Raw genomic sequence first — 23,159 nt, forward strand, 5'->3', positions numbered from 1 at the left:
AAAAGTAATACCGAAAAGTCGAGTGGACGAGGCTGGAGCTGCTACTTTCGACGCAACGGAAAAGAAAGCAACGACTGGTGTGGGAGAGTCAGAGTCGGAAAGGATGTCATTGGCCTCACCGCTCATCCAAAACCATGCATGAAATTTTTCTTTCACATGGCTCCTAGTCCATAGGATATTCTTGATTGGCGTATACCCTAGAACTTTCCTCGTGTGTGTTCCGGAACCTACCCCCCAGTGTTGGGGTCTAAATACTAATTCTCAACTTCTCGGGGAATCCTTCATCTTCAAACCGAGTCTCCGTCAATCTTTTAATCTCCCCATTTTTTTCTATTCTCTCATTCTGAATAGAGGGAAATTTCGTATAGAGTGAGGCAGAGTATATCAGAAACGGGAGAACAGGAATAGGATTTTCTTCGTCCCCGACAGGCACGGCTTCATTATCTTGGGGCGATTCCTTCGCTGACAAATGCTTGTATCGTATGTTGCACCTATAATTCCTGAAGGATTGGAACTAATGGAATCTACATCTCGGAGGGGGGGCTAATAAACCCTTGCTGTTACCCTTCCCTTACATCAGTCATTTTTATTCGTGACACCTGCCCATAATGGTTAAACTTTTGGAGGAATGAGCAGGAAGCAACAGAAGCATAAAACCAATAAATTAGAAACTCTGTTGAATTGCATCTTTCTCCGCACTCTGTTTTATCTTGCTTATACGAAACGATTTATTGTTGGAAATTCGTGAAACTTGTGATAAGAGTCAGTTAATGATAAAGATGTTCGGGGAGTTCTTACCCCCCCACGTGACTGTGGGATATCCATCGTATAATAATTGCTTAATATTCGTAAGGGGATTCGGGAAAAGTCGATCCTCTTTCGGGCGAGTCACACTCCTTCATATACATCAGGAGTCCACTGATGAAACGGAACCAGGGAAGGTTTGAAACCCATTCCTACCACAATACACGTGATGGAAATGTATATTCCAATAGAATTATACATCTGGGTAGACACAAGTCCGTCAACTATCTCATCGAGTTGAAATTTTCCACCAGATAATCCGTATGGTGGGGAAAACCCATAAGCTAGAATGGCTGAATTGGCCCCGCCCATTAAAAGGAACTTCATGGTCGCCTCATTAGATCTTATATCCCTTTTCGTGTATCCGGATAATAGATAAGAAGATAAGCTCAGACACTCCAAAGCTACAAAAATAGTTATTGAATCATCTGCACGGCATGAAAACATTCCCCCTAGACCCGCGGTTGATATAAATAACGAAAACTCTGTCAAGGCTATTTTTGCGCATCGTACGTAATCAACTGATAATGGAACAGATAGTAATGGACAGATCAGGAGGAGTAGTCTGAATATATTGCTGAAAGTGTTGATCTGGATACTTCCATAAAAAATTGAAACAGTTTTGGTTTGCCATTGACACAACGAGAGTACTATGCTAATGACTAAGGATGTTAGGGAAATTCGATGAAGCAGAGGTGTATCTCTCCCCTTAGATACTAAATCGGCAATAGCTATTGTTACTAAGCCGGAAATTCTACTAAACTCTGGAAGAATCGAGAAATTATCGCGGAGGAAGAGGGGATCAATACTTTTCGTAGTTCGAAGCAGGTTGATACTTAGAAATGGAGTAACTATTACGGTACTTTATATTGAAACTTCGCTAAAAAAGTCAATAATTTGTTCAAAATTTCCCGTGTCTTGACTGAAAAAACAAACTTTTACATTTAGAGATTCATATTTGACCGATGGATGAGTAGTCCCTCTATAATAAAGTAGAGGGAGAGGGAGACATATATCTAGAGATACCTCGACATTTATAAAACATATCTCGTTAGATATTTCTATTTCTCCCATGTCTCTACTCACTTAGTCTCCACCTATCTAGATGTCCCTGCCATGTCTCGATATGAGTCATGCAAGGATACTACATTGAGGGTTTCAACCCACAAATAGAATAGAAAATTGTGGATTGAAAGGAAAAACTGAGACTACCGTAGATGGGCGAAAGCCTTATTAGCTTCAGCCATCTTATGAGTCTCCTCCTTCTTACGCACAGCACTGCCGTGATTTCTAGCGGCATCCATTGATTCGTCACTCAGTCTTGAAGCCATACTTCGACCTGAACGTTTTCGGCACGCAACCAATAACCATCGGATAGCCGAAGCTTTTCCTTCTGAAGGTAATATTTCAACGGGAACTCGATACGTCGATCCACCTACACGTTTAGATTCTGTTACTATATCGGGGGTTACTCTACGTATAGCTTGTCGCAAAACAGACGGTGGATTCCTATTCGTCTTTTCCTTAATCCGCTTCATAGCCAGGTAAAAAATAGGATAAGCTAGAGATTTATTACCATCCCTGAGAATGCGATCAACCAACATATTCACCAATCTATTATGATAAATTGGATCCGATTCTATATTTCCCTTTCTGTTCGCTACATTGCTCCAATCGAGTATGAGTTTGCAGATGCGTCAGATTTCAATCCTATCTCAACAGTATCCTACAGAATTATTTTGGCTTTTTTACTCCATATTGTGGGGGGGGGGTGGGGGGGTTCCTTAAGCCCCCCCTCTTGAGGTTTCAAAAATCAATCTCTTGGTTCTATCTATTTGGGGTAAAAAAATAGTCTCACTAGGTTCTCATAGGGAGGCTTGGGCCTACCTATCCAGATAATGGCCCCTCTAACAAATAACTACTCAGCTGTCTTCCATGTCGGAGGAGGATAATTCGCCTGCCTCCTCCCGTTCCAGGGCCTCTTCCCGTTCAAGGTCGGAGTAGGAGAATTCGCCCGCCCCCTCCCGTTCCGGGGCCTCTTCCACTTCCATGTCGGAGAATTCGACCGCCTCTTCCCCTTCCGAGTCGTCAATCGGGCGATCGATTGGGAAATCCCCTTCGATTAATGCCAGGAAAAGGCTTTGACAGGGCCTCCACATTAAAAATGCATAATACTGAAGGGTTCGGGCGTGTGCCTGTTTCTCCTCAAACGAAAGTTTGTCGAAGCTCTCCTCATCTAGTGGAATTTTTGGTGATGGGCTAGCTTCCCGGGATTTCGGCTCAACAATCGTTTCTTCTGGTTCTTCCGGCTCCACCTCCTCCCTGAAGAAGGCTTTGGCTGTATCCCCAAGGATACGGAGGTCCGCCCTTACTAGTCTTCCCAGTCGGAAGACCCCTGCCCTTGTCCTCGGCGGAGCTCCGTGTGGATAAAATCAAGCTGGGCGACGGGATTCATTGTTTGACCGAACTCATAAACGTTGGCTCCCGTCGGAACCCCCCGCTTGCATTGGTCTGAAAGATCGGCATAATCTACCAAATCCTGTCGCAGGTAGGCCAATGGGTTTTCTGAATGAAGATTCTCCAAAACCTCTATGGCAGGGAAGGTCATTTTGGGGAGAATCTTTCCTTTCCCTGTGAGTTCCCTATAAAATAGGGACTCGGGTAGGCTTGACTCTGACCCGGTACTACCCGTGCTGGCGCCAGAGAGGCCGGGCCTGTCGTATTCATGGTCATAATCCTGCTCGTGATAGTTCATTTCCCTATATAGTTTTTTTACATTTTAGGAAATTCAGTATCATTCTACGATGATCAAATTTCCAACAGGGGTCCGGGCTGTCGAACCACGTCTCCCGGAAATTCTCAGTACATATGGCGGAAAACGCTTTTCACATATCGAGGTCGGAATGGGATCGGGTGTTTCACGTCTTACTAGAGTGCCCGGACTGTGGTAGAAAATCTTTCAATTCCGTAGTTTCGATCATTATTATACGATAACTTTTGAGCATTTCGGGAAGCGGGTAGGAGGACGCGCTATTCGTTTGCATCCATTGGTTTGTGGTGGGTTTGATGCAGATTTTGACGGAGATCAGATGGCCGTCCATGTACCTTCATCTTTAGAAGCTCAGACTGAAGCTCGTTTTGTTTTCGCATGCAAATCTATGGAAGGAATCGCACTCCGTTGGACGATACATCCTTCGGCACTACTCCAATCAACACTGGCAGCTCGCCTCGCGAATAGTCGAGATTCAGCCAGCTAAACCTTTGCTTCGCCTGGGTTCGGTTTTGGAGCAAGCCTTGAAGATTGCTTGATTTCAAGTCCATGGCTGGTATTAGGGTGGTTGGTTGGCCCACCTTTGAGACAAGACGTGACATGTCCTTTCCCCCAACGGTCACGCACTAATGCCGGGAGTAAATCACATTACGCCCCATGTTTATCTTGTTCGTGAAGGGCTCTCTTGCCGGCATGTTTGGCGGGAATGTGGTCTAAAGTTTAGTTTTTTTTCTTCGCCGAAAAGCTCTCGATACACTGGTGCGTGCATATGGCCGGAAAACCTTTGGTTCAAGATGAATTCGGCCAGGGTGAGAACCGGCGTGTTGGCATTAACGATCATGCTCTCATCTTTCGAATCAGTCGTTACGGGGTCAATGAGCTAGCTCATAGCTACGAGAGAGGTTCCCGCCGGAACGAGGTTCTGGGGTACGAAATAAAGCGACGAGGATCAACGAGTGGGAACGAGAGCATTTTGGTGGTGGTCCTCTGGACCCCTTCGGAAGTTCCAAAGGATACTCTTAGGTGGGGTTCCTGCCGGGCCTTTTGGTGGTGGTCCTCCGGACTGTTTAAGTGTTGGTCCCGGGGGGTACTTGGGTCTCCCATCCAACGCATTTTTGCTTGCGCTAGCGGTTCCTACCGAACCTGACCTGCTTTCATCTTGGAACTCGACCTGCTTCATTCATCGCCGAGGGCTGGGGCACTCGACCGCAAAGGGGGAGAAGCTTTCACGACTTCCCACGGTATGGCCATTACTCTTAAAAACAGCTTGCTGGTTTCACCGTTATGAGCCAGTTATTGAAAAAGCGTTCGCACGCTTATGGGGCAAAAGGCCGAAGGAGGACTCCTTTTCCTGCCTGCCTGTAGGTTTTTGTGGTCCTCCGGACTCCACAAAGTCGTAGCTCTTTGATTTACCCCTAGCCACAAGTCATCCCCGTATTTTGCCACATACGTGGGTTCGGTCCTCCAAGGCCTCTGTGGAGAGCTCAATTCAACCTGCTCATGGCTAGATCAATCGGTTTCGGGTCAAATAGAAACAACGCCGAAGATTCAACCTCGTTGCGCCTACACCTAATGGCTTAAGCCGCTGTTTCCATTTACTCGCTGACCCATTATGCAAAAGGTACGCCGTTAGAGTGTGCCGAGCGAGAGCCGACAACGCAAAGCTTCGCTCAAGGGTTCTATCGAACATTAGTGGCTTCGCCTCCGAAAGCTATAGCGCTTTCTCAGCCTCGCGTATGCGTTCTATCGAACATTAGTGGCTTCGCCTCCGAAAGCTATAGCGCTTTCGGAGCCTCGTTCCTTCGACTGATGGTTCGCATCGGATTTCAGGTTTTCTATTGCACTCCCGGCATATGGCGGGGTCTTTTCACCTTTCCCTCACGGTACTTGTAGTACGCTATCGGTCATTGAGGAATACTTAGGCCGCGAGGGTGGTCCCCCTTAATCACGTAAAAGCGATCATGATTCAAACACGGTATCCGCGTTTTGCAACGGTAATCAAACCTGCCAGGAAAGATCTACGGGGCTATCACCTTCTTTGGCCAGATCTTCCAACCTTTTCAGAATTCCTTGAGGGGGGGTTTCCACCCCCCCCCCTTGCAAGTTCCCCCCCGCACGGGGCCGGGGAAAGCGGGGGTCCCCCTCTCGGGGCCCTTTCCCCTTTTTTTGCCTAATCCGCTTCCGCTCGCCGCTACTAACGGAGTCTCAGTTGATTTCCTTTCCTTTAGCTACAATGATGTTTCGGTTCGCTAAGTTTTTCAAGTCCGAGGCGGAGCCGCAGCACACGGCATGCCCGGCAAGCTTGGATACGGTTTCCCGATTGGAGATCCATGGATCACAGACGGTATCTCCCCATGGCCTTTCGCCTTTGAAAGCGTCCTTCCTTCTCAATGCCCAGGCATCCATCCAATGCATTCTTTTCGATACAGTAGGAATTGAACCTACCGAACACCGTACAAAATCTTAGGCAATGAGTGTCCGGTTTGTGATCGCGCAACACTCAACCTGTGACTGCGTCTCCATTGGTGAACTGAAAACGCCTCAAGCCTTGGGGACTCAACCAGTGAACCTCAGAATTCATTCTTGCCCAGGCCAAGACATTCCAATGACCTTTCGGTCGTCGAAGCGCAACTGCAAACTCCCGATCAATTTTCATGGATGATTGGTGACATTGAAGAAAAAAGCCGAGGTTCCATCCACTACCAGATGAATGAGAATTCTGCGTGGGCACTCGGGTGTTTCACCTCATTTGATTTTCGATCCCTTGACACCAAAAATACCGCCGCGTTCGGATGGAAACGCGTGGTAGCGTTTTCGCCACGGAGGTAGGAAACGCCTTAGTTGAGAGAGATGAAGAACGGTAGGCGTTTTTCCCGAGGCGGACAAAGAAGTCTGAGAAAGCGCTGGGAACCCCTTTCATTAAAGTGCCATTCTCTTGTAGAAATTTCGTTGTGCCGGCACTTACCTCGCCTAGGGGCCTCTTCAGTCCCCGGGCAAACGGGTTCTCAGAGGGGATCTGGCAGAAATGGATAATTTCATATATGATGGGTGGGCTGGTGGTAAAGTCTTTAACTGGATTGACTGTTCCAGGTTCCGTAGCTTCACCTCTTCCCAAAAAGAAATTGAAATCTGCTAAGAGGAAAAACCTGAATGGAATGGAATGGAATGGAATGGAATGGAATGGAATGGAATGGAATGGAATGGAATGGAATGGAATGGAAGTACCAAACTTATACTCCGAAACGATATGAGCTAGGAGTTCGAGATTCCTCTTGAAAACAGAATCCCAGCGGTTCCCCCGGCGTGGGGGGAGTGTGTAATCCTAGCGGAGCTAAGATCACAGCGCGTGATGTTGCGTGGAAGCTTGTTGCCCACTACCCCATGCCCGGGATTCCGATCCCGGCCCCCCGTCGGTTTTTTCGAATCTCTGGCCACAACCAAGAAATAGGACATCAAGGCAATCCACCAATCAATCCCCTTGCCCGGCTTCGGTCTACAGCTCGGCCTGGCTGAACGTCTTGGTTGGCGTTGATTGGTCTTCTGTTTTGGGCTTCGACCGAAGGTTCTCATCCTCCTTCGAACTCTATTTCGCTATGAGGATAGCAGCGCAAAGTAGTCGGGATTCAAGCGTTGGGATGATGTGTTTTTGGCGAATAACGGGATTCGAACCCGTGTTTTCAAATTCACAATCTGACACTCTGACCCATTGAGTTATACTCGCCCTTGGGGCTCCCCGCAAGCAAGCCCCAAGGGCCCGCCCAACAAACCAATTCAGACACGCCCATACTCGCTATCGGATTCGAACCGATAACCCTTGAAATGGAACAGATTCGAAGTCTGTCGTGTTTACCAATTTCACCAAGCAAGTATGCTCACTATCGGACTCGAACCGATAACCCTTGAAATGGAACAGATTTTGAGTCTGTCGTGTTTACCATTTTCACCAAGTGAGCAAACGGGGGAAGCAAAGCTCCGGGGGCGGAGATCAGAATCTCTTGCTGCTCCGCCCGACCCACCCGGGCCCCCGTCCGCCACTTTCTTCTCTAGACACCCCGGCTCCGCTAGACGGAGCTTGCTCTGGCTTGGCCGGACCTGCGGTTCTTTACCGAGGGCGGGAGGGATTGAGGCGACCATGCCGACCTGGAGCAGCAGCCCCCTGTAGCTGGCTTGAGGTCGCCCACGCTTTCTCGTGTTTATCAACCCTTTCGTTTTGCCTCCTCTTTACCGATTCATACCAGTCCATCTACGATCCGAGTAACCTTTTTGCCGAGTGTGCTTGGCGCAAAGCCCTTTTTCCTGAACGAGATATAAAAACTCGGATTCTTATTATTATTATTGGATTACTACTATTCTACTATTACTGTCATTCCCAATTGATATTATCATCAGATTCCCATTATCCTTATCACTATCGGATTATTAGAATTATTGCCCTATTCCTGGCAAGGCGGAGAACCCGGGAAGAAACCCAATCCTTTGGTCCCTACCTTTGGCCTTCATCCTTTACTAGTATTGGAGCGAAAAGTATTGACCCATACTTTAGGTAGGTCACGGAGTGAGACCTCGATTTGTTGAGAGGGCCACTTCTCCCGGGGAACCGGAGGGAGGAGGAGTTCTGTTTCGTTGAAACGATGCCCTACAGGCACTAACCTGAAGGGCTGGCAAGTGCCCCGGAGGTGCACCAAGTACCTACCCCGGAGACCTACGGAGAGGTAAGTAGCCCGATTGCCAAACCGACCTACGGGTAGCCCCGGGGGGCTGTCAAGGTAACCCGCCCGAAGGGAAGGGCAACAAGTAACCCAAGGGGAGTGTGGGGGTAGCCCCGCCTCGCAGGCGGGGTGGTAAGGTAGCCCGGTGGCCCCGGGATGAAGCGCTATCCCGGGCCGGCTCCCAGGACCCCCGCTCGCCCCTATGCTATGGGGGGCCTCTCTGTGCCGGGGAGTCCCCTTGTGGTTGGCTTTGCAGGTCGGCCTGCCGGCTCCCCTCTCGGGGTATTGAAAATTACTCGACCGAAGGGAAGAGGCCCGGAGTAGGCGGGTCCAGCTGGTTTTGGAAGCCGGTTGGCTAGAAGCATATTCCTGGGCTTCGACTCGATTTCTATCGATTCCCTTCGATTTCCGTCTTGGTGATGTTCCCCATAGAAGCATGTTTGATAAGCGCTTGTTTCGATTCCCGTGATTCGGGGCGATCAGCAGAGGCCGGGTCTTTCTCTTGTTATGGAGTCGGAGCATTGTGGGATAGAATTTCTATATGGAAGGCCTTCAGTGATCAGTTTAGTTCGACCTCGCGTTGGCATCGACCACTGCTCATCAATTGCATCGACACTACGAACCACGAATTGCATCATCAAGTAATAGTTGTGGTAGTTAGCCTAAACTTCTCAAACTCACTCCTTGGCCTAATAGGCTGAATTGATGGGAAGGCCTAACTGTTCAAATTATTGGTGATTCAGGAAGTCCTTGTTTGTGCTGTTTGTGGATGAGGTCCATATTGATCGTTTAAGTGCAGGTTTTCCGTTTTAGTCGGATACCTCCATGTTAGTGAGCCATGGTTTTGCTAGAGCGAATAGGCGTCTACGGCTATAACCGTCATCCAGCCTTTCCTAACGTCATCTGAGCAAGGGAAATCTTGATTTCCCAATTTACCGGGGGGTGGTTTAGAGATTAAGATCCTAGCCATGAGGATAGAATAGCTGAGGGCTACGAGGTGGATCGTTAGATGAACCGATAGGGAACATCTAGGAGGGTGTGGATCTGACGATCGAGAGAGTGGGACAGAAGCCGGGTAGGATATAAGCTATCTTTTTCACCCTGTTAGCCAGGGGTTAGCAGTATTTAATGGAAAATTGGGTAAAAAGAAAGAAAGTTCCTAGCTGTTCGACCCCATAGGTTGGAAGCTGTATGCTTCCGGCTCGAAGCTAGAAAAGGAGGATCATGGAAAAGCTGTATGTCGGAAGTTGGATCCTGGCTGAGCTGTTCAGAAAGACCGATTCGTAGGGAATGTGCTGATCGAAGGCTTTATCCAGAGATCGAATGGTAGGCATAGAGCATTTCGTCGCCCGAGAGGCAACTACGTGGTCGAGATATACATTGCTGCTGGGATTGAATTCCAGAAGGTTCCTTGGAGAAGCCGAAGCCTTGCTCTCGGGGGTATCCTTTCTGGCCGGTGCACATCGCTCGCTCGCAGCGCAGGCCAAGGATCTTTGCTTCTAGCCAACCTTGGGCCAAGGATCGGATCTTCCCGTTGCGTGGCTGCCCCGATCGCATAGCTTGCTTTCGACAACAAATAGGAATTCCCGTCGTAATGAGTAGGCTGGTTTATGAAATCCGAGATCCGAGGCACACTCCGCCCTAGAGCTATACACGCGCACAGGCCAACACTTTTTTCTATTCTATTCTATTCTATTCTATTCTATTCTATTCTATTCTATTCTATTCTAAAGGTCATTCAAACCAGAACAGAAACCAAATGCGGGCAATTTACAACGCAAGAAAGACAACTCGACTTTGGGGCACTCCGACAACCACCGGCACCATCGGGGAATCGAACGAAGAGAGTTCGTCCGCTAGGTGTGGTCGAACTGAGGCATGAGGGATATCAAGTAGTTACAACATTAGAGACCAGACATTCGCGTTCGCGGGATGACAGCGATCAAACTTCCTCGCTTCACTCAGTAATAGGAATCATAGGATCCTCCTCCGCAATTTCTTTCACTTGGTCAATCAAATAAGGGCTGGCCGGGGCTGGCTGGTTAGATATTGGATGTTCGAGCTTCCCTCCCCGCTCCCCTCTCATTCTTCGGTTGCTTCGCTTCTCTTTCCTAATTTGCTTCGGCATTGGGAGAGGCAGGATTCGAACCTACGTAGAAAACCTTCAACAGATTTGCAGTCTGTCGCTTTTAACCACTCGGCCACTCTCCCAGTAAGCTTCGACCTTCTGAGCCGAGATCGCGAGACATTGATAAATCGGTCAATCCACACGTCCTAACCCGTTCCAATGGACTAATCAAACAAGTAGAAGTTCGAGGAATCAAACAAGTAGAGGCATTCCCCAACGGTATATGATCCAATGTGCACTTTCTGCATCCTACAGGACTCGAACCTGTGACCTTCAACTTAGAAGGTTGTTGCTCTATCCAACTGAGCTGAGAATGCTGTACATTACTAACCACTTCGCGAAGAAAGAATGGGAAAGATGGGTACCTTTTAATTAATTAACTTTTTAGTCTCCATTCCTTATATACTACAACCGGACCGCCGCGAACACTGATAAACGCGCGTTCTGAACAAGCAGCCACTGGGGGTGACATAGACATATGTATACTTCCATATCTGTATGTCAGTTATTTCGGCCGTCGGCTGGGCGGCATTGAAGAGATCGGGAGTCAAGTCTGAATAGCGGTAACGAATTTTCGTTACCAATCTCGCAGTAAAAAAGCAAACGAAGATTATCGTATAATAATCCATGAATATTCGAAAAAGCGTAGCCATTCATATTACACCTTTTACTTAATAACCACCTGCGAATTGATGACCTCCTTGTGGGGTTGGTAGCGATCGAACAATCAAAGGCTAAGTACCAGCTGTATTTGCACTTTCTCTGTTCGGTGCTTTTGTCGTTAGCACTCTTTTGTTCATTAATCAAGCGTGTTCGTTCCGTCCGGGCATCCTAGTAAGACGCGGAACACCCGATCCCATTCCGACCCCGATATGTGAAAGGCGTTTTCTGCCATATGTACTGAGAATTATCGGGAGACGTGGTTGACAGCCCGGACCCTCATGCACACTCGTGCTGTTTGTCACTAAACATTCGAAAAAACGAATCACAAACACCCTTTAATTTAATTCCCGAGAGGGGAATGAATTTATGCCGACAATGATGAGGGAGGGTTTTGATGGGGCCCGACCCTTTTTCCCATGAAAAAAAGCGAGATAGATTAAAATTGGTAAATCGATCGGCTGAAAGCCGAACGTTTGCGGTTCGAACCCGTCTTGCCTGCCTCGGTTTTGCACCTTCCGTACAATTGAATGGTCATTTGGTGGCGCTAGCCATTCTCCAATTTTGGGCTTAATGCTGGTATGTGGCATTTATTGACCGATTATTCGTTAGAGATGGGCCTTTTTGAAACTTTTTTTAAGCACCAGAAGCCTGCTGCGAGCACAACCAAGATTCGCAGCGGAATTTTTATGTGTGTTCCTGCTAGTGAGAGAATTTTCAGCTGCGGCGAAGTGTCCGCTAGCAGCATGGTGGGCGGACCGGGGCCGTTTGGCTTTTGCCAGCAGTGAAAGCATGAATCGCCTACATTAGTAGCGGGGTCGTCGGGGTAGCGTATGATCTACGCTATCCCCTTCGGCCCCCCCGGGGCTCGTCGTAAGTTATTGCTTAGATGGCAAAATCCCCCAAAACCCTTGATCCTGGCTCAGAATGAACGCTAGCGATATGCTTAACACATGCAAGTCGAACGTTGTTTTCGTCCTTACGGGGCCACCAACCGCAAAGCCGGTTCCCCCCCTTGGTGGTTGGCTTTGCCTTCTTCTTAGGCAAAAAAAAGTGGTTTGGATTCGGTGAAGCGAAGCGTTTTCTGCTTGGTGGGGCCCCCCCTGAATAAGATAATCTCCCAATCAGATAATCGATTTGGAAAGGGTCCGATTGGGGAGGGGGTACAGGGCTCCCCAAGTACCCCTCACTGTGGGTGGATCGAACGAAAGGATTTGCAGATAACGGTGCTAGGGCTACAACTGGTCCATAGATTGTTAAAGCTTCCGTGAAGGCTAAACTTGACAATGAAGTGCCTCGAATTTTACCCTCTGCCTCTGGTTGTCTCGCAATACCTTCTACTGCTTGACCCGCGGCAGTGCCTTGACCAACACCGGGACCAATAGAAGCGAGGCCTACAGCTAATCCGGCAGCAATAACAGAAGCAGCAGGAATCAAGGGGTTCGTATTAATCTCCTCTTTTTTATTTAATTCAACCAATTCCGACTTAGCAAAAATCAATGCCTACTGGAATAATTCTGTGAAAATTCACTCAGAGCCGCTGATGGGTTGAAATGTTCCTTCCGATTCACTTGTTTCTATTCGAAGCATTGAAATAGCAATACCGGTGGGCGAGAAATAAAGCCATTCCCCCGACGAGAATCCACCAATCTCACTCGTTACCCGTAATGCAGCAATTGGATGAAAATATAGTACTTCATGATGAGGAATTCCAGCCACGGCCCGGATGAGATTCAACTCCTTGTTGTAACACGATAGGAGATACTAGTAAGTATCGGTATCATTGGTTCCCGAGGTGACAAAGATTCCCACGAATTGTGGAACATCTTGTGATTCGTCCCCCCCTGCAGACTGGAGGGAATGCTCGAGTCGAATGGTGGGAATCACTATTGTCATTTCCATCCCCATCCCTTTGAATGGAAATGGGAGTAGTAGGATTTCCCCCCCCCCTCTAATAGGAGGGGGGTATCATATTATTATACCACAGAAACAGTTTTTGCTACTCCAAGAGGTGGCCCGAGTACCTGTCGAATACCACGATCCTAATCCGATGATTCGTCGGAATCGAAACTCGGTTAATGATGACCCTCCATGGATTCCCCTATATAAGCTGCAGCTGGAGTCGCAAGAATCAAAGCTTGAATGGCACTTGTGAATGATCCTGGAAGCATCATAGGTACGGGAACAATTAGGGGTACTAGAGAGACGAGGACAGCTACTACCAACTCATCAGCTAATATATTTCCGAAGAGTCGGAAACTCGGTGGTGAAGGTTTAGTGAAATCTTCTGGAATATTAATAGGTAGCAGTACTGGAGTGGGTTGGATGTATTTACCGAAGTAACTAAGACCTCTCTTGTTTAGACCCGCGTGGAAATATGCCACTGATGTAGGCAAAGCTAATGCAACAGTTGTATTGATATCATTCGTAGGTGCAGCCAACTCTCCATGAGGTGATTGGATAACTCGCCGAGGAAACAGAGCACCTGACCGGTTAGAAACAGAAATGGATGGAAACATAGTTCCAATGAATGCAACCCAGGGACGATACCCTTCTTCCCCCATCTGAGTTCTAGTCGGATCCCTAATAGATTCAAGAATATATTCAATGAAATTTTGACTGCCAGTCGGGATGGTTTGCAAATCCCGAGTAGCTGCGGTAGATAAACCCAATGATATAGCAATTACTACCCGGGAAGTTACAAGAACTTGTGCATGAACTTGGAAATTTCCTACTTGCCAATAGAGATGTTGACCCACTTCCACGCCCGATACTTGATATAGATTATCAATCCCATGAATGGACAATTGTTCGGAATTCGTATTACCTCCTTATCAGGAATCAACGTGGGGAAGAATGATTTGCACAGAACAATCAAGTGGATTCCTAATCACTACATAATCCCAGGGTTGTCCCCATAATAGAATCACAGCATATTGCTGTCTCTGGGGTAAGTCTCTGTTTCATTCTACCACGAATAGTTGGGATAGTTACTGATTTCACTATCTATTAAGTTCAATATCTTTGAGTTCGAACGACCCTCAGAAATAGCCAGTGTTGATTTATCCAGTACCCGTCGAATGGAGGACCGCGCATCATCATTACTTGGAATCGGAATATCTGTGAGATCTGGATCGCAATCTGTATCGACGACACAGATTGTAGGAATACCTGAAGTGATACGTTCTCTAATAGCAGTGGATTATTCGTGTTGATCAGTAATTATCGCAATATCGGGTAAATTTGACATATATTGAATTCCACCTAGATACTTCTTCAATCGAAGTAATTGTTTTTTCGGAATCGATGCCTCTTTTTTCGGGAGTCGATCGAACCCCCCCGTATCTTCTTCATTCTGCAAATATTGAAATCTCTGGAGACGTGTTTCTGTAGTGGACCAATTCGTTAACATGCCACCGAGCCACTTTTCATTCACGTAGTGACATCGAGATTTCGTCGCAGCCGATGCAATTAGATCAGCTACTTGGTATTTTGTACCTACTATTGAGAATTCTTTTCCCTCCGTCGCTGCATTGGATACCGAATCACAGGCTTCGGATAGGAGACGAGCAGTCTGAGTTAGATCGGGAATGTGAACACCTTTCCGTTCCGTAAATATATAAGGTGACATCTTGGGATTCCACTTTTGGGTTTGATGACCGAAATGGACCCCCGCCTCCATCATCCCTTCTGGATCGATATTCCAATTTTTCTGTTGCATTTTACCCCCCCCCAAAAAAAAAACTACGAAAAGCCGCAGATTGATTTGATTTTTATGGAAGTTACGTAATTATTACGATTCACTGGTCGGGATTATTGAGTGAGACATACCCGAGATGCTACGTCGCAAAATGATTCTGAATCTCATTCACCAATATTGACTCCGGGGAGGGGTTGTCTCAATCCTTCGTGAATCATTAATCTATGGTGGGAACTCGGCTCCCTCCCGTAATAAGTATGAGGGGGAATATCCCTTGCCTCTCGACTGAAAATGTTAAAATCACTAATAGCTAAATAAAATTCCGTATTTCTCTCTACATCTAGTTGACGAATAACCTCCTGACTGCCGGTCCCAATGGGAACGAGATCACCAAGGATGACATTTTCTTTCAGTCCCTTCAACCAATCGATTCGACCCCGAATAGCGGCTCTAGCCAGTACCCGAGTAGTTTCTTGAAAACTCGCCTCTGATATAAAACTAGTAGTGTTAAGAGATGCTTTTGTCATTCCCAATACAACAGGTTCGTAGAAATTCGATTCTTTTAAGACGCGATTCATTCGTTACGCTTATGATGATTCAATAAGCTCTCCGGGTAAGAAAACATTAGTTATTCCATCTTCCAACGTTACTACTTTCGATGTCAGTTGTCAAATGATGATTTCTATATGCCTATCGGATATTTACACCCCCTGGGATCCATGAACCTTTTGAATTTGATCAATCGGAACCAGTTGACAATCTTCCATACCTATTCCGGCACTCGTGAAATGACTCCAAGGATTACCAACTAATCTTGTAATAGTTCTCCTCCATCTATCAGAAATATCTTCGATTCTTGCTAAGGTAAAAGCGGTGGAACGAGATTCCAACAACTGCTCAACCTTTGGAAAACCCTGAATAATATCCCCAGACCTCGATCTATCGTGTAGTAATGTTATTAATGTATCCCCCTTCCCAATGATATCTCCGTAATTCTTATGAATAGTCGCCCCCTCAGTTGCTAGGAGAGGCTTGGCTGTTCTGATTGGTGAGTATTCTCGGTGAATAGCTATGATTTGGCCGGATTGGAGGCAGATATCACCCCCGTAAATGCATGCGTTTTCACTGACCAGAAGTCCGAGATTAATAGGCAGAATTCTTGCTCCGGGGAAATATGATGGGGGGAAGATCAATCTGGGGAAGGATCCTCCCACCAATAAATCTGGGGAGTATTCAAATATCGATTCATTTTCATCTATTGAATACCAATACCTACGTCCCGATGCATCTGTTGACTCATCGACAAAGGGATCCTCGGCAAAAGAGACTTTGTTGCTTGATACGGAGTAGGAAAACAACAAAGAGTAGGGGCTATTTTGTGAATCACCTAAAAGGCCCAACTTTTTGTTTCCCCTTCCACCAGTAGTAGGATAAAATTCTCCAAAATCTGTCAATACTCCTTTTGGTCCTGCGGTACCTCTCCAAATAGATCCAGCATCAGAATCCGAGTGGGGATCTTTTGAATCTATGTTGTTACGAAAGACAGTCATACCCCCCGATCCAGAATTATCGGAATATGCACCCCCCCTTCCATATACCCCTCCGTCTGGGTCGGGGGGCAGGGGGTTACGAAAAAGATTGGATGGTGATAGGATTAAGAAGGATGCACCTTGTTCGGGTACTACATGAATAGTACCTCGATATCCGACAAATTTTTTCTTTTTATTTTCATCGCGTGAATTCAAATTGATGGGGGATAGCTTCCCACCGAGCGCCAGTTGTGGAGGAGCTTCCCCAGCTCTTGTCTCAGGGGACAAAAACGGATTGGAAAGTCCCATTGGGTTAACCTGGAGGAAGGTGTATACGTGAACCGTAATGTTGAGCCCAAAGCCTTAATCAAGGCGAGATGGCACTGCTTCAAATAAAGACAGCAGGACACAGGGGATTCACGATACATCTTCACAATTTTCCGAGCAATAACAAACGCCGTAATACCTAATTCCTTTGTATGCCGACCAAGGACGGTTGCCAAAGGGAAATTCAACCATGAGGACAACCGCCGTGGATTTTCCAAAATCCACCGCCAGGAGACGCGCCTAAGACGCTCAACTAGACTAAATATACAAGCATATTTCATGTTCATTTAGAAATAGTTTTGTAAGAGAATCTTGGGTTAATCTCCACTCGCCTAATCTCTCCACTCCCCGTGGGTGAGAGGGAGAGGGGTGGGCGCCTTGAGTAGGTATCAGGGAACCGGTAACCTCCGGGCCTGATTGTCGTTATCTAGAGAATACTACCCCGGGGCAGCGGTGCGACGTTGGGCGAAAACACTAGTGCATATGAGCTCAGGTGCCTCTAACTGGGGGGCTCATCCCCCAGCAAGCTTCCCACCTCTCACGAGGGGGGAAGCCCCCGGGAAGTTTATTAGAAATTGGCTTGTATGGGATTGAAGGGCAGGATGCTGTCACTGACAAATATAACGCAAATTCTAGTTCAGGAAGTATAAAATTCCCGGTAGCGAATTTGATTGCTAGGCGGATTCGATTGTGCAGGTAGCGGATTCAATTGTACCCAGATGCGAAGCGGCTGGGGATTGTGTAGGTAGAGAGTGGCGTTTTTCTCCCACAAAAAGCGCTTCTCCGGAGATAAAGCGCTGAGTTGCTAGGGTTCCCGTTAGGGAACCAACAAGTACCCCCGGCGGAAATGTTTGAAAAACGCCAAATCTGCAAAAAAAAGAAAATCTTTCATGCTGTAACTGAAACAAACCGAACGAATGGGGGTAATCTATGCATGGTCATTCCGGGTCCGCGCGTGTTGGAGGTAGTGGTTATAGAATTAATAGAACCTGAAATAAGGGAAACACCTGATGAATGAGGACTAGAAATGGCTGAATCAACAGCTCCTCCAGAATGACTGGTTATACCACTTAGAGAGGGATGGCATATATGTTAAATAACCTCAGCAGCGTTGTGCTTGCTTAACGTTATACGCCATGTATCTCTGTATGGATCGGACTGTACCTTTATCTATCATCTTGTCATGAAGCCTTTCCTTTGGAGAATCCTTCGGGTCTGCTCAAGCTTTTCCCGATTATTCCTATAGTAGATGGCCCTCGACCGGAGCTTCAGCTCCAGTGATTTCATACCTTTGAATCGGCGAAGAGCCAACTTATGCCAAGCACTGCCCTACTGTGGACAGTCCTTAATCGATAGAGGCGCGGCCTTTCAATGAGCTGAGTAGGAATATGTAGCCTCCGTCCTATAGCCTCTAATAAAGGCCCATCCAATTCTTTTTGAGTCAAGCCAACCGCGATAGAGATCCGTTGTTGTTTTCCGTCCCTCTCATATAAGATCTCTCTGCCTCTATAAAGCCAGTAGGCCAATCGAAGTCAACAGCCATACTTGTTGTCCAAACAGGATTGACATAAGTCTCTGGAAGAGTAGCACTCCTCGAATTCCCACGGATGTAGTACTTGTGCTCCGTTGGGAGCTTTGGATCCTCCAATATCTGATGGGCTTGACGAACTCTTTCGTAGTAGAAATGCTTACTGGTTAGGCATGGGTATTGATCAAATATAGGGAAAATTTTCTCTGCTAGCATCTTTCGATCCGATACACTCCCATGGTCTTATGCGCATTAACGGACCTTACACCGAGCATCTTCCTGATGTAATACAAGATCCGTGGATTGTACTTGCCTTGGACAATAGGGAAATTCAGGTTGTACTCGCGCTTTTGGAGCACGATGCCGAAGCAGCTATCTCCGTCTGTCATACCTACGAGCCATCCGCAGAATGATGGATATTCCGCATTGAGTCTCTGATGGGAGGGCGAATCCCCCCAGGCAGGTTGTCCCCTTGTGGGAAAGGTTTTTGCATGTAGTGGTCTGGATTTCAAAGGCCTGCGGCCTGACTTGGCACTTCTCTCCGTAGTGAGGATGTTCCTGCATCGAGCGGAATTATTGTTCCCTATGTCTCCATAGGGCACGGCCTTTTCGACCGTCCACCCAGTGCCGCTACCCACCTCTACTAAGGCTGGGCTTAATAAGAGCAACAGCGGAAGTGGCAACAACCGAAATGGAATATTATTTAATCATGGAAATGCCGTGTCAGGTGCACCTGTAGGAATCGGAACGAACCAATTACCGAATCCACCTATCATCGCCAGCGTAACCGGAGGGAGTGTCGTTGAAGAAGCGTGAGCGATTATTAACACATTATGAGGTTAATGATTTCCACTAGGAATTTAATGGCCGGGTTATGCTAATTCCATACAGATTAGTACTAAGAGGCATGTGCCCATTACTCCAGCCATGGCACCGGAGATTGAATGTGGAGTACCTATATCTTTGTGGTTCGTGGAAAACAGCCATCTTTGTGCAGAATGGTTCGTTTCTGCAGAAGTGTTTTTCTCCCTGTGTTCGATATTTATGGAAGTTAGGGAGTAAAAGCCTATTGGAGCCATTCCCAAATTGAATTTCCGAGCAAATTCGGAAAAGCTTCGAGAGCGGGGCCTCCTCGAAGCCCAGCCCGACCGCACCTTCAGGCTGAAGATCGTAGTTTTCAGCGTTTGATGTCCGCTTACTTACGACCAACTCCTTCCCTGGATTGACCGCAGACAGAGGGCCCGAAGGCGGGGCCACGTGCGAGGATCGGTGGCGCCAGCGGCCCGCTCTTCAATCTCCTGGTGGCCCGAAGACGAAGGCTCCCTTGTTTCTGGGCTACAGTGGCCCGAAGACGAAGGCTCCCCTGTTTCCTGGCGAAGGTGGCCCGAAGGCTCCATCGTTTCTAGGCATAGGCGCTCATACGAGCATGGAACATGGTTCAAATGAGGGATGACGTTTTTTAAGGTATTGTGTACTTGTGCAGCGCAGGCCTCGCCTTTCTCCATCATAGCAGCCAAAAGTGGCAGCTCCTCCTGAAGAACCCTCATCACGAGCCTCTCGGCCGACGAAAGATCGGCCATGGTATTTCTCACGAACCCTTCCGCCGGGTCTTGCCCTCCGTTATTGTTGCACCTGTATGCTGCGGTTTCTTCAACAACATCGGGTCAAAAGCGATGGGATTCTCCAAGAATTCCAAGAAGTCGGGGCTATCCCAGTCTTCTGCAGGAACAAGCGGTGCTCTCGGAGTCTCATGCAGCGTGGAAGAAGGCGACGTGTCGGGGTTACGGTGCTGGGGAATAGCCAACAATCTTCGGAGTTTTTGACAACATGCAAAAGCCTTCCACATGAGAAAGGTATGAATCGTTCTATCACTGGTCGAATCGGGATTGCATTCCATCATGCCGGGGGCAGGGCCACTGGAGGAAGGCCCAGCACCGGAACATGGAGAGGGCTTCCGCCTCTCCTAAAGGCTAGCAATCGCCTGAAACGACTGCTTTCGGTTTCCAACAGCAGCTAGAACCCGCATTGCGTAGGCTCTATTTGCCCAATTTTCCCGGGAATTGGGAATCCGGAGCTACGGGAGGGCTGGCATGCATGTTGGAAGAAGCTTTGGAGGTATTCTGTTCCGTGGCGGAAAAACCGGATTTCCATCTTTTGCCAGCCCAGCACTTATCCCTCTTTCTAGTGCCATCCGGCACTTCCCCTGGAGCAACCCCTCAAAAGGTCATTGTGAGGTTTGCCACTCGGAGCGACCCCGGGATATTATGAGGTTTGCCGGAGCGACCCCGAGATATTATGAGGTTTGCGGCCCAGAGCGACCCTGGGAAATCGTGAGGTTTGCGGCCCAGAGCGACCCTGGGAAATCGTGAGGTTTGCACACACCCCTAAAAACCGATTGCTTTAAACCATGCCCGAGACAAGAACCCCGAGAACCGTGGATCATACGCTCCCCATATTTAGTATAGAAGAAATGATCAAAAGATCTCAGCTGGATTATGATTACCCTATTTATTGGACTAGTGCGCTAAAGGCGGCAGCAAACGACTTACTTGGGCGGATCTAGTACTACTCGAAGTGAAGGTTTGAGCCGATCCCAAAAGAAAAACTTAGTTCTGATTAAAGCCAACAGCAGTTATAAAGCTTCCTTTGAAAGACTGCTAGAAAACCCAACGGATCCAATGGTATCAGTTAGTTTTTGCATAGCTCGGTTGAAGCTCAATAATCTTTTAGTGGAGAAGAGCTACCTGAACTATAGAAGGCAGTTTGTCTCTTACATAAAGTTATTCCAGAAATTCGAGAGGGATGTGCGTATGGATAAAGTTTCTTCCAAATTTTCCAAGTTCACGTATTTCAAGGAAAATGCACTTTTTTGATCACGGATGTCGTAAACTTTAGAAAAAGGCAGCAGGAAGTCTATAGGTACCTTGGCGATGCTGCAGCTGGTTACATACGGCTTTGTGAGGGGCGCTCTCTGAATTTAAGTAACGAAATCTTCAAGCTGATTGATAAGGGAGAGTTTTCTAAATTAATATCCGAGCTTGACAGAATTGGTAGATACATGCGGGAACTTGCAAGCAGGTTAGAGAAGGAATACCATAAACGTAGTAAAGAGAAGGAGAAAAGTTCGGAAACAACGTTACCAGCAGTATCGGAAGTGCCCCCGTCAAAAGCAGTATCGTTCCCCTGGATAATAGTAGTACCAGCACAATCACCACCATTGCCTTCGTCATCGTTACCCTTGCCAGCACAAAAAGCAGCAGACGTTGCCAGCTCAGCAGCAGCAGATGTTGCCAGCTCAGCAGCAGATGTGGTTTCCTCCTATCCCTGGTATTTGTCAGATTCAACAATTGTGACGTTGGGCTGTTTAACAGGTGCTTTGATGGCAATTCTCCTATATAGGAGAAGTGGAGATGATGGTGGTACTAATAGTGGCGGGCTTGGAGCTATACCCAAGGTGCTTTCTACGATTGCTAATGTTGTGGCCGATGAGGGGCCAGAGGATATAGATGATATAGATGATATTGAGAATATTGCTGCAAAGACCCGGCCTACCACTGCTACCCCTGAAACTCAGACTACCACGCCTTTAGAGGAGATGGAAGATATTGAGAATTTTGAAGAGAGACCGCCTACCACAGCTAATGCTGAGACCCAGACTCCCCCCAATCTCCCACGCGGTTATAGACGCAAGCGTATATTAAAGAGGTATTTACCCGCAAATCCCAGTCAATTTACTAGCAATAACGTGAATGGGATTGATATCGTGATTACTGATGGGAATGCTGGTTGTAGTGAGGAGAATGCAGGTTGTAGTGAGGATAATGCCGATTGTGTTGACGCAAATGCAGATTGTTTACGTGACTTTAGACAATTCGCCGATAAACCTGGTAACGGCGAATCGTCCTATCGTCCGTGCTCAGCGCAGAGCACTTTAGAGGATATTCCTACGGATGAAGATTTGCCGTAAATATGGGTTTTAAGAGACTAGACTTCTGTCACTACTGTTTCATTTGGATAAGAGCGCCACCGGTTTTCCCCCCGGAAGCACTGATAGCGTTATTGGAGCTACCGGCAAAGAAAGCAGAGGTTCGAGTCCTCTTCGGTGCGTAATCGTTTTACTTACTCGGAATAAATCAACGATTGGAACCGAACAGTAGGATTATGGCTAATAATCGATTCTAGGTCAAAAAAGTGTAGAAGGCATAATTGGCCCCGGCACTTTCCTAAAGTTTCTAACGGTTAAGAAATTTGGTAGATAGAAGTCTCTACAGCGAGCAAGCCGCATCTATAGACCGAAATTTCCCCCCTTTCCCTTGACTTCTTGCTTCGGCTAGCATTATTGGTCTAGCGGATTCCTATGGTGATTGCTACTTACTCACCTCGCATTTCCGCCGCTATTAACCATGCCCCACCAGTAGATGCTGGGTCTCCATCTTTCTTTTTGGGGAATTCTTTCCTTACCTGTTCCTTACTTACCTGTTCTTCTGAAGCAGGAAACTGATCACCTGAAGCTTCCCCTGGCACTCACCTCTGCTTTTCCCTCGGCAGAAGCTTTTGCCTTAGGCAATTTCCTAAAGAAGGTGAGCTTTGCGTTTTCTCGGAGAATCCACAATTGAAGAAATAATATCGATTTTGAAAAAACTTCCTAAAAAACAAACGGTGAGCACCATCTGTATTGTATCAGAAAACCAGATCATTCTGGCTGGCTAACCGCAGAGGCAGGCGGATATTTATTAGTTGCGGAGGGGGTGGCTGGTGGGGAATAAATCAATCTGGATAGGATTGTTCGGTAGGTGATTCTATCCATCGAAAGCATGCGGATGCTTTTGATGCTTCAGATGCTCCCCAACCTTCGGAAAGAATGCGAGATGCTCTCGAACTATTACCGAGGAGGAGGAGAGATGTCACCTCACGAAGCAGCGTGTGACGACGGTAACTCATTGCTGAGCCCCCTATCTGCTTGCTACCTCGGCGACAGAGAACTTAGGTCGGGCCCCCCGGGAC

At 47.3% G+C, this 23,159-nt stretch overlaps 1 protein-coding gene and 3 non-coding genes across 4 annotated transcripts; all 4 read right to left on the minus strand.

Annotated features, from left to right (window-relative positions):
* Positions 1-888: 888 nt before the first annotated feature.
* LOC147879374 (uncharacterized) lies at positions 889-3,559 on the minus strand. Its single transcript, XM_087372214.1, has 4 exons — positions 3,177-3,559; positions 2,762-2,943; positions 2,014-2,464; positions 889-1,639 (listed from the first exon to the last, which is right to left on the minus strand). The coding sequence occupies exons 1-4, from the start codon at positions 3,557-3,559 to the stop codon at positions 889-891; spliced, it is 1,767 nt and encodes a 588-aa protein (XP_087228340.1).
* A 3,663-nt stretch (positions 3,560-7,222) lies between these two features.
* TRNAH-GUG (transfer RNA histidin (anticodon GUG)) lies at positions 7,223-7,295 on the minus strand. The gene has a single exon. It is a non-coding gene; the product is annotated as a tRNA-His (tRNA).
* A 148-nt stretch (positions 7,296-7,443) lies between these two features.
* Positions 7,444-7,527, minus strand: TRNAL-CAA (transfer RNA leucine (anticodon CAA)). Its single transcript has one exon. It is a non-coding gene; the product is annotated as a tRNA-Leu (tRNA).
* A 2,884-nt stretch (positions 7,528-10,411) lies between these two features.
* On the minus strand, positions 10,412-10,494 carry TRNAC-GCA (transfer RNA cysteine (anticodon GCA)). The gene has a single exon. It is a non-coding gene; the product is annotated as a tRNA-Cys (tRNA).
* Between the last annotated feature and the right edge of the window lie 12,665 nt (positions 10,495-23,159).

The sequence above is a fragment of the Dipteris shenzhenensis genome, unplaced genomic scaffold (assembly GCF_047967505.1).
Source record: "Dipteris shenzhenensis isolate YYH24624 ecotype China unplaced genomic scaffold, Dip_SZ_1.0 scaf0030, whole genome shotgun sequence".
Classification (NCBI taxonomy): domain Eukaryota; kingdom Viridiplantae; phylum Streptophyta; class Polypodiopsida; order Gleicheniales; family Dipteridaceae; genus Dipteris; species Dipteris shenzhenensis.

Bases quoted from the DNA above. Each gene is read 5' to 3' on its own strand.
- LOC147879374 (XM_087372214.1), bottom strand. From the start codon at position 3,559: ATGAACTATCACGAGCAGGATTATGACCATGAATACGACAGGCCCGGC. The intron at 2,465-2,761 runs GCGAATTATCCT...GGAGCAATGTAG, and splicing joins CCTGGAACGGGAGGAGGCAG to CGAACAGAAAGGGAAATATA. The intron at 1,640-2,013 runs GTCTCAGTTTTT...TCCATTTCTAAG, and splicing joins GCTTTCGCCCATCTACGGTA to TATCAACCTGCTTCGAACTA.